Genomic DNA, 11,638 nt, shown 5'->3' with positions numbered 1-11,638 from the left:
ACTGGATCCATTATTACATATTAACTACTATTACATATTTTTCCTGACTTTTAAAGAAATTCCAATGTTCTTGCCCTGGCCGGTTTGCCTCAGTGGATGGAGCGTAGGTCTGCAGACTGAAAGGCCCAGGGTTAGATTGGGGTCGCAGGCTCGATACCCACTGAGGGGCGTGCAGGAGGCAGCCAGTTAGTGATGCTCTCTCATCATTGATGTTTCTGTCTCTCCCTCTCCCTTCCTCTCTGAAATCAATAAAAATATTAAGAAAAAACCCCACACTTTTCTTGGGCCCCTAAAACTATTGTGGCCCCTCAGCACTGCATAAATTCGCCCTGCTGAGCACTCACACTGTTCTAGGAGTTTGCAGTGGTTCTCAACCTTGGCTGCACCTTAGAATCACCTGGGAATCTTTTTAAAATCCTGATTTCTGGGCCTCATCCTCCAGAAATTCTGTAGCTTTGTTATGTGATGGGGCCACAACATTCGTAACAAAGAAACAGAATTTCCGGAGGATGAGGCCCAGAAATCAGGATTTTAAAAAGATTCCCAGGTGCCCTGACTGGTTTGGCTCAGTGGATAGAGCATCGGCCTGTGGGCTGAAAGGTCCCAGGTTCGACTCCAGCCAAGGGCATGTGCCTTGGTTGCGGGCACATCCCCAGTAGGGGGTGTGCAGGAGGCAGCTGATTGATGTTTCTCATCGATGTTTCTAGCTCTCTATCCCTCTCCCTTTCTCTCTGTAAAAAACCAATAAAATATATTTTTTTTAAAAAAGATTCCCAGGTGATTCTAATGTGCAGCCAAGGTTGAGAACCACTGAGTTAGAGCCTTGAACAAAACACAGGACTTGTCTTCATGGAGAAAAAGACAATAAAATAAGTACATAAATTTAGTTTGCAAGTCGGTCCTAAGTGTTAAGGAGAAAAAGGCAGATAAAGAGAATAGTACTAGATTTATGGGATGATCATTTCACAAATTATATAAATGCCTAATAACTATGTACACCTGAAGCATATATAATATTGTTTTTTCCATTGTAATTAAAAAGGTTTTTTTGTTTTTTTTTTAAGAATAGAAAGTGTTGAGAGGCGGTGGCAAGGTTTGGACTGGGCAGGTTCTCCCGAGAAAGCCTTGAACAAAGACGGGAGGGAGACCGGGACAAACCAGGCGCACTGGGGACAGGTGGTGTTTGAGGAGAGGAATCAGCGCTAAAGCGAAATCCCTGACGTCACGCTTCCTACAGCGTCGCTCTCAGAGTTACGTGTTCCCGCGGCCTATAAGCGAGCGACAGGAGGTCAGCGGAAACAAGTGTCTCCATTTTGCTTCCTGGCACCGAATCTGCGATCGATGCGCGTCGTTCTCACTCCCATTCCTTTCCCGCGGGCCAGGCTGGGTGCCGATTTTCTTCACCTCCGCGCGGGCAGCAGACACCGCGAAGGCCAGCCGAGGAGGTTGGCTGCCCTCATTCAAGATGGCGGCGCAAGCCTCCGCCGGGAAAGGGCCGTGCGCATGCTCAGTCCGCCGTCTCCAGCCGGGCGCTGGGGGGCGGGTCTGCGCTGAGCCGGGCACGCGCGCCCGCGGCCGGGCCTGAAGTCATCGGCCCCGTCGCTGCCGCCTCCAGCGCCACCGTCGCCTCTCCCAGATTGTGGAAGGGAAGATGGAGCCCGTGACCGTCGCTACGGACAGCGGCGAGCGGCCCGGGGCCCCGGTTGGCTCTGGCATGTCGGCTTCCCAGCGTCGGGCCGAGCTGCGGCGGAGAAAGCTGCTCATGAACTCGGAACAGCGCATCAACCGGATCATGGGGTTTCACAGGCCCGGGAGCGGCGCGGGTGAGAAGCTCCGTCTCCCCCTCGGGGTCCCGCCCGCCCTTTCCAAATTCTATGTGATCACTGTGGGACGCCAGGATCAGCCTGGAGGACCTGCCCCTCCCTGCCCACCCCGCTGACCTTCTGACCACGCCCTGCTCTGCCCCTGATTTCGGGTGATGTCCCAAGTTCTCACTTCTTGACCCCCTTCCAGTTGCTCTTCTCAGTTTTCCGGGGGTTGTCCCGCCTCTGCCGCGCGCGGGCCGCGAAGCTTCGCTCCCGAGTCCGTCTGCCTGGGTGCTCCCTGCCCCGTGTACCGAGGCCACCCCTCCGCCTCCCCACCCCTGGCCTCTTGCGGGCGGACATTGCATCCCAGGCTCCTGCTCTGCCATTGTGCCCGGTGCGCGCCCTTCCGGCGCCTTCCCTGGCGTCTGCCTTCTTTTGCCTTTTGCTGTAACTGTCGGCCCACGTGAGCTGTCTTTACGGAGCGGCCCGCTAGTCCTCCCTGCGTGGGTCAGGCGCTCGTACAGTTGGTGTTCAGTGCCCTCAGCATTGTCACCCACAGGCCTCCTAGTAAAAAATTGGGGCGACCGTTCTTTATAGACCCAGCAAGTGGGAGTGCCCGCCGCCAGAGGTCTTCTCCCCCAGAGTGCGAGCTCCATGAGATGCCAGGCACCGCCTTTCGCCCGAGGGAGAGTGAGGGCCTCATTTCTCCCCCAGGGACACGGGCAGTGAGTTTCTTTAAAACACTTTTATGTGACTGTTTATTTTATGTGAATATTTATGGAACACCTAGTATGTGCCAGTGTTCTCTAACTTCCCATGGAGTGTTGCCGTTAGCAACCGGCTTTGGTTGCGAGCCCTTTGGATCTTCGTGACTTCGGTTCGGTAGGGCTTTGGGTGTAGGTGTAGTTCTGAGCTTCAGGTCTGCCGCTGACAACTACCCAGAGGAGGTAAGAGAACGATTTCAACTTCTCCCGCAGCAGTAGTTACAAAACTGTCCCTTCCTTTAATGATTAATAGCATGTTTATTCTTTCCCAAAGCACTTACTGTCTTCCTTGAGGCGTATGTTCCGTATTTTGTTCTTTTGCTTTGAAAATGTTACCTGCCATTAAGGTTTCGTGTTGTTTTAAACCAGAACAGCATCTTCAAATGGCTTAAGTCCCTACGAATGGCTCCCTGACTACAGGAGAAGGATTACGTAAGCAGTAGCTGTACGACATGCCACACCCTATGCTGACAGGGCTCTGGATTCAGAAATATAATATTAAAATACAGATTTTTAAAAGCTTTAATAATTTTCTATTTTTAACCAAAGAAGCTAGAGCAGGCAGTGCAACTATACTTTAGGGATGTTTTATCCATGAAAACTTGGTCTTTATAGCGTGTTCTCTCCCTGCCTATCTTTTCTAATTTTTTTACTAGCCTTTTACCCCCAAAGTTTGGATTATATTTTCTACAGGAATACTCTTTTTGAGTGATACATTTTGAGGATGTAGAGGGAAACTAGTTTATGTTTTATGCAAAATCAGTATTAATTTAGATTCAGAGTTCTAGCTCAGTACATTTTTTAATATTACTACGAACGGTGTTTGCCTATATGTAATACATAAGGTTTCTAAATTTCTTTTCTCAGAAGAAGAAAGTCAAACAAAATCAAAGCAACAGGACAGCGATAAACTGAACTCTCTCACCATTCCTTCAGTTTCAAAGCGAGTAGTGCTGGGTGATTCCGTCAGTACAGGAACAGCTGACCAGCAGAGTGGTGTGGCAGAGGTAAAGGGGACTGAGCTGGGAGACAAACTGGACTCTTTCATTAAACCACCTGAGGGCAGTAATGATGTAAGCCTTGAGCTCCGGCAGCGGAACAGAGGGGACCTGACAGCGGACACTGCCCAGAGGGGCTCTCGCCATGGCCTAGAACAGTACCTCTCCAGATTTGAAGAAGCAATGAAACTAAGGAAACAACTAATTAGTGAAAAACCCAGTCAAGAGGATGGAAATACAACAGAAGAATTTGACTCTTTCAGAATATTTAGATTGGTGGGATGTGCTCTTCTTGCCTTTGGAGTCAGAGCTTTTGTTTGCAAATATTTGGTAAGAAATATAATGGAAAATTAGTTATAGTAATGAGTGTTTTTAATCCACAGAATTCATTGCCAATATTAACTTAATATTTGCCTGATTCACAGGGCTATTTGGAGAGGCATTATAAACTGCTATTCACCTTAGTTATAGAATGAGGTATTCTGGTTAAATACAGAGCCTAATAATAATTATTAAATGCCCCCTATATGTAGGTACCATTCTAAGTGATTTACATATATTGATTCATTTAACCTCATCCTTATGAATCTTTGTTTTATAGATAAGGGAATGGAGACTCATAGTGGTTAAATCATTTGCCCAGTATCACCAGCTCTTAAGTCACAGCTGGGATTAACCCCAAGCAGTTTCATTCTAAATAGGGTAAAGTACCCTTGACCGGGAATTGAACCCAAGACCCTTTGGTGCATAGGCTGATGCTCTATCTACTGAGCAATACCAGCCAGGGTGAATACTTTCAAGTTTTTTATTTTTTAAAATATTTTTATTGATTTCTCAGAGGAAGGGAGAGGAAGAGAGAGATAGAAACATCAATGATGAGAGAGAATCATCAATTGACTGCCTCCTACACGCCCCCACTGAGGATCAAGCCTATAAACCCGGCATGTGCCCTGACTGGAAATCAAACCCTGAACACCTGGTTCATAGGTCAAGACTCAACCACTGAGCAACATTGGCCAGGTGCCTTCAGTTTTTTAAAAGGTAAGTTTTTATGCGGGAAGACATTTTGGGGGATATTAAAGAGAGTGACGTGAGCCTGGCTGGTGTGACTCAGTGGTTGAGCGTCGAGCCAAGAACCAAGAGGCCACTGGTTCGATTCCAGATCAGGGCACATGCCCAGGTTCCAGGCTCAATCTCCTGGGTGGGAGTGGGGGGGCGTGCAGGAGGCAGCTGATCAATGGTCAGTGATGTTTCTATTTCTCTATCCATCTCCCTTTCTCTCTAAAAAAAATCAATAAAATATATTAAAAAATAAAACTAGAGAGTGACTTGACTTGAGAAACATGTTTATAATAAATCAATTCCTTTTATTTTCTTCACTGTTCTGCAGAAACAAGACTGCTTTCAACTACTAAAATTAAATATTTTATTAGTTTTGTTACTTAAAATTTATAGCTGCTATTAGTTTGATTTGTGATTTGAATGATTATGTTGGAAATATATAATTGTATCTTCTATCTTCACAGTCCATATTTGCTCCATTTCTTACTTTACAACTTGCATACATGGGACTATACAAATATTTTCCCAAGGTAAATTACATTTTTTTCTAAATTATGTTGTATTTAGATTGATTAATGATTAGATAATCTGAAAAACTTTAAAAAAATTTGTTATGCTTATGGTCTGAATCAGTGCTACTCAAAGTGTGATTGGCTTCCAATCAAAGTCTTTGTTCTGTTTGTAATGAGCGAAGTTCAGAAAGTGAGTAATTAGACACTCTGTAGCAATTGGACATTGCGATAACATTTTTATCATATTTTACAAAAATGTTGGTCTACCATGGATTGGGAGAAGAAAAACCTCAAGACAGACTTTGAATACTGCACATATACAAGTGTTTAATTTCATTACTTAGTAAAGATTTAGTAATACATTTTGTTTATGATAAAGGACATTAATTTTAAAATGGGTTCAGTTATGGTACTGTGTGCCTTAGTGGACACTTAATAACAGTGCACTTGGACTTTAATGCCAAAGGCCTGATATTTGCAAGAAATATTTGGCCAAAATTGCAGAACAGAATTATGGGGAATATCATTGTTTACCTGGTTTGCTTGACTACAAATGTATATACACAGTTTTATGGGACTTGACTTGGCTGGCATAGACGATAATCCTATTTGTGTGATTGAGTTTTCTGTGAGTTTTTTGCTGAGAAATGGCTACTTAGCTATTTGATTAATGGCTTGTAATGCACTGATAGACCTCATATTTTTTTTATGGATTTGAAGCATTTATATATTTAATAGGCCAAATAGGTCAAATACACAAAGTAAAGGAGTAAGAGAAATGTTATTTTTAATTAAAATTATTTTTGATGATACAGATATATGTTTTCCTAGTATTGACCTTTTTCCCCAAAGGTATAATATATTTTTTTTAATTTTTATAAGAGTTTGTGTCAAATTGACAACATATGCCAGGGAGTGAGATCTCAAATATTCTAAAAGTGTAATTTTATTAAAAGGATTTGTTTAGAAACTTACCCTTGAAACATTGATTGTAGTTTTGCAATAGCAGAATTCTGGAAACAATCTCAATGTTTACTAATAAGTGACTAGTTAAAAAAGTTACAGCCTGCTCATTCAGTTCTTCATGTACTGATAATGATAAGCTTGCCAAGAAATATTAAGAGAAAAAAATCAAGCCTGGCTGGTGTTGCTCAGTGGTTGAGCATTGGACCATGCACCAAGAGGTTGCTGGTTTAATTCCCGCTCAGGGCACATGCCCAGGTTGCGAGCTTGATCCCCAGCAGGTTGTGTGCAAGAGGCAGCCAATACAGAATAGGATCTACAGTATACTTTTTTATAAAAGGGAAGAAAATATAGATATTTGATACTTGGTTTTGCTTATATATGTGTAGAGAAGCTCTGGAAGAGCCCTGGCCAGTAGCTCAGTTAGAACATCGTCCCAATACACCAAGGTTGCAGGTTCGATCCCTAGTCAGGGCACATACAAGAGTCAACCAATGGCCCTAGCTGGTTTTGCTCAGTAGATAGAGCGTCGGCCTGTGGACTGAAAGGTCCCGGGTTCGATCTGGTCACGGGCACATGCCTGGATTGTGGGCTCGACCCCCAGTGTGGGGCGTGAAGGAGGCAGCCGATCAGTGATTCTTTCTCATCCTTGAAGCTTCTATCTCTCTCTCTCCCTCTCCCTTCCTCTCTGAAATCAATAAAAATATATTTTTTTTAAAAAGAACCAAAAAAAAAAAGAACCAACCAACAAGTGCATGAATGAGTGGAACAACAAATTGATGTTTCTCTCTCTCTCCCCCTCTCCCATCCTTTCTCTCTATCTAAAATTAATAAATAAAAAAACAACCCTGGCTGCTGTAGCTCAGTTGGTTTGAGTGTCATTCTGTACTTCAGAAGGTGGCAGATTTGATTCCCGGTCAGGGCACTTATCTAGATTGTGGATTCGATCCCCTGTTGGGGGCGCATGCTAGAGGCAACCAATCAATGTTTCTCTGTCTCTCTCTTTTCTCTTTCTCCCCCACCCCCCAAAAAATTAAGATTTTCTACATCATTAAATAAATAAATAAACATTTTGTTATATCAGTGTGTTTTTTTTTATTTTTATATATATTTTATTGATTTTTTTACAGAGAAGAGGGGAGAGGGATAGAGTTAGAAACATCGATGAGAGAGAAACATCGATCAGCTACCTCCTGCACGCCCCCTACTGGGGATGTGCCCGCAACCAAGGTACATGCCCTTGACTGGAATCGAACCTGGGACCCTTCAGTCCGCAGGCCGATGCTCTATCCACTGAGCCAAACAGGTTCGGCATGTTATATCAGTTTTTAAACACACAGAAAGGTTGAAAGAATTGTGCAGGTAACGCCCATTTATACTTACAACCTAGATTCTATAATTAACATTTCATTATATTTATCTTGTATCTTTCCAATTTTTTATCCATTTTAATTAATTTTTATTTTTATTATTGACATTATTACAGATGTTCCTCATTCCTCCCCCGCTTTGCTCACCTCCATCCAGCCCTCACCTCCCCTTCCCTCTGGCCATCACCACACTGTTGTCTGCGTCCATGGGTTATGCACATGTGTTTGGCTAATCTCTTCACCTTCTTTCATCTTGTCAACCCCACTCACCTCCCCTCTCACATCTGTCAGTCTGTACCATGTATCCATGACTCTGGTTCTATTTTGTTTGTCAGTTTATTTTGTTCATTAGATTTCACATATAAGTGAGATCATATGGCATTTGTCTTTCTCTGACGGGCTTATTTCACTTATTATAATCTCCAGATCCATCCATGCTGTCGCAACATCAACATACTTTACCCCTGCACATTTCAGCTTACATATCATTTCAATTAAGTGTTTGTTTATTGTTCTTGTCTTCTTTTTCAACCCTCATCATCAGAAGACATGCTTAGAGAGGGAGGGAGGGAGAGAGAGAGAGAGAGAGAGAAAGAGAAACATTGATTGGTTGCCTTCCATATGTGCCCCAACCGGGGATTGAACCAGCAACCTTTCAGTGCACAGGGCTCTTTTTTGTTTTTAATTTATGGTAAAATTTTCATACAGTGAATTGCTCAAGTCTTTGTATACCATTTATGAGTTTTGACAGCCTATGAAACCCAAATTCTTTCAAGGTTTAGAACATCACTATCAGGAAATTTCATCATGCCCCTTTCCAGGCAGCTGTAGTCATAGCCCCTAGACTCAGATTTTCTTTTTCCCACCATTGATTACTTTTTTCTGTTTTAGTACTTCATATAAATGGAATTATTCCTATACATGCATTTTTGTACAAGGCTGCTTCTGTATAGTATTTTTTATAATAATCCATGTTGTTAACTATATTAATAATTTATTCCTCTCCTTTTTTGGCTGAATAATATTCCATTGTATGAATATATTAATTTATTTAATCTGTTGATAGACTTCTTTGGTTGTTTCTAATTTTTGGTTATTATGACTAAAGCAGCTAAGGATTTCCTTGTATTGATCTTTTTGTGGACATAGACTTCTTTTGGGTAACTATAGGTTTTTATATTATTAAAATTTTTGAATCGTGACTGGATTTGGTGACACCAAATCAGTAAATTAAATGAAAATTCAGCCTTGAATCTCTTAAAAAATGAAGCTAGAAAATTATATTAAGAAGTAAAATATTCAGTAATATCTTTTTTTTTTTTAAATATATTTTATTGATTTTTTACAGAGAGGAAGGGAGAGAGATAGAGAGCTAGAAACATAGATGGGAGAGAAACATCGATCAGCCGCCTCCTGCACATCTCCCACTGGGAATGTGCCCGCAACCCAGGTACATGCCCTCGACCGGAATCAAACCTGGGACCCCTCAGTCCGCAGGCCGACGCTCTATCCACTGAGCCAAACCAGTTTCGGCTTCAGTAATATCTTATTGCATGTATAATCAAGTGTGAGTTGCTTTGCATGGTAATTCGGGCTCTACAAATTATTCCTATGATTCTGGTACAAAATTACTCACTGTCCTCCAGTACACCTGTCACTCGGACTTTTGTTGTCATGAGACTTACTTTTCTTTTTTTTTAATGTATATTTATTTATTTTTAATAATTCTTTATTGTTGAAAGTATTACATATGTTCCCCTTTTTCCCCATGAGACTTACCTTTCAATAAGATTTCTCCTCACTTCTATATAAATCTTGCTTATTCTTGAAGGCCTGTTTTTAATTCCATTTTCTCCTGAAATCTTTCCCTGTGCTTTATTTATATATAAAACCCTGGAATAATTTCTATCTTCTTTGAGCCACTATGCTACACATTATCCATGGCATTCATTTAGCACTTATTTATGTCCTATCTTTATTTATTTATTATTTTTTAAATATATTTTTATTGATTTCAGAAAGGAAGGAAGAGGGAGAGAGATAGAAACATCCATGATGAGAGAGAATCATGGATTGTCTGCCTCCTGCAAGTCCCCCACTGGGGATCGAACACAAAACCTGAGCATGTGCCCTTGACCGGAATCGAACCTGGGACCTTCCAGTTTGCAAGCTGACGTTCTATCCACTGAGCCAAACCTGCTAGGGCTATTTATTTATTCTTTGTTAATCTTCACCTGAGGATTTTTTCCATTGCTTTTCAGAGAGAGTGGAAGGTAGGGAGGGAGGTGGGGAAGAGAGAGAGAGAGAAAGAGAAACACCAAAGTTAGAGACACACATAGGCTGGTGTCTCCCTCACCCGCAGCCCAGGTGCCTTTGACCAGGAAAGGAACCCGAGACTTTTGGGTGCGCAGGCCAATACTCTAACCACTGAGCAAAACCAACTAGGCCTGTCCTATCTTTTTTTAACTGTTGATAGCAAGAATGGTATCTTTCTCCCTACTGCTTAGCATTTTACTGCTTTACATATTATATGCTCAGTAAATGTTTGTAATGCTTGTTGATATATTAATGATTGATATTTTGAAACTTCATTACCAGTTTTGAAATCAGTTAGGCAAAAATAGCACTGGTAATATTTTTGTAGAGTTTAATTTGTCTTCTGAAAGCTGTAGGATTTATTTGTCTTTCTGTGTACAGGGTGAAAAGAAGATAAAGACAACAGTACTAACAGCAGCACTTCTATTATCTGGAATTCCTGCTGAAGTGATAAATCGATCAATGGATACGTACAGCAAAATGGGCGAAGTTTTCACAGATCTCTGTGTCTACTTTTTCACCTTTATCTTTTGTCATGAACTGCTTGAGTATTGGGCCTCTGAAGTACCATGAAGCCTGCAGAACTCAGGAGAAGCTTACAGAAAACCACTTTCTCTCATATTGCAGTGTCTTTAAAGGAGGCAAATCGGGTTACATCGTTATGTAATACTTTTACTTTGTAGCGGTTGTAAAACTACTTGATTTAGAATGAAATGGCAGATCCTCTGACTTAAAAGCATTGAGTTTGTATTAATACTGATGTGAAGAATAGAGTACCAATGTCATTAACTGATTTTTCTTGTTTAATTAGAATCCCTAGTCTACACCTTTCCCTAACTTTTAAGATTTGTATTTCGGCAGAGAAACAAGGTCTCAGCCAGCCCTTTGTAATTGGGGACTGTGTCATGTATTTGGTTCTTATTTCCTGAGAAATGATGCCATCTTAAAAATAAAATGAAAGAAACTGAATTTTCTAATGTTAAGTGTGCACATTTTAATTTATAAGAGCCGAATAAGGTAGCCAATTGTATCTTGTTGAGTCAGTATCTCTTTTTTAAAATAATTTTATCTTTGTTGTTGAAGGTGTTGAGAGTCAGTATCTTAATCCTTACTCCAGTGCAAGCATTGTAATGGGAGAAAGGATTAAGATCCATACATATGAAATTAAAAGGTATTTATGAAATCTTTATTTTTATTTATGAAAATTTTTTATTGTCCTGGCCGGTGAGGAGATGGCTGAAGGATCTTTTACTGTCACACTCACATCAATGTTTTTCTCTCTCTCTAAAAATCTTAGAATTGGAAATTTTCACTTTTGAGTTTTCAATTTTCAGGAGTATTTTTAAGCAAACTAGACTAGAATGGTTAGATATTAAAGTGGGATTTGAAGAATTGACTGAGGTATGAAACTCAATAGCATAAATGTTCTATAAACTAACTTGGTAACACTCATATTTGTAAGGTTTGTCTTAAATGAGTATAAAATGTGTGTTATATTGCTCGTTATTACTTTTCCTTACAGATTTTTGTATGGTCTATTTAGTTAATCCTTGTGATATTAAAAACATATGTCCTTTTTCATTATTACTCACAGTATTGATTTGTGTCACTTTATTTTTAATCAGAATAATGTAGAATAAGTATCATTTAAGTCTAGTCTTCTGACTTAGGATAAGATTACAAGCACACATTTTTTTCCTGATTCCACAGTGAATCTAGTATCCAGAGGGTTTTTTTGTTTGTTTGTTTTTTAAATATATTTTATTGATTCTTTACAGAGAGAAAGGGAGAGAGACAGAGAGCCAGAAACATCGATGAGAGAGAAACATCGACCAGCTGCCTCCTGCA

The 11,638-nt window shown here is 40.9% G+C and overlaps 1 protein-coding gene across 2 annotated transcripts; it reads left to right on the top strand.

The window, feature by feature from the left end:
- Positions 1-1,513: 1,513 nt before the first annotated feature.
- CAMLG (calcium modulating ligand) lies at positions 1,514-11,383 on the top strand. Of its 2 annotated transcripts, XM_036313872.1 has the most exons (4): positions 1,518-1,823; positions 3,437-3,897; positions 5,094-5,159; positions 10,172-11,383. In XM_036313872.1, the coding sequence occupies exons 1-4, from the start codon at positions 1,652-1,654 to the stop codon at positions 10,361-10,363; spliced, it is 891 nt and encodes a 296-aa protein (XP_036169765.1). In that variant the 5' UTR covers positions 1,518-1,651; the 3' UTR covers positions 10,364-11,383. The 2 variants fall into 2 exon arrangements, with proteins under 2 accessions (XP_036169766.1, XP_036169765.1); XM_036313873.1 differs by lacking the exon at positions 5,094-5,159 and having other exon boundaries at positions 1,514-1,823.
- Positions 11,384-11,638: the final 255 nt, after the last annotated feature.

The sequence above is a fragment of the Myotis myotis genome, unplaced genomic scaffold, assembly GCF_014108235.1.
Source record: "Myotis myotis isolate mMyoMyo1 unplaced genomic scaffold, mMyoMyo1.p scaffold_m19_p_6, whole genome shotgun sequence".
Classification (NCBI taxonomy): domain Eukaryota; kingdom Metazoa; phylum Chordata; class Mammalia; order Chiroptera; family Vespertilionidae; genus Myotis; species Myotis myotis.
The sequence above is the reverse complement of the archived record's forward strand: the minus strand, read 5'-3'. Positions and strand labels throughout refer to the sequence as shown.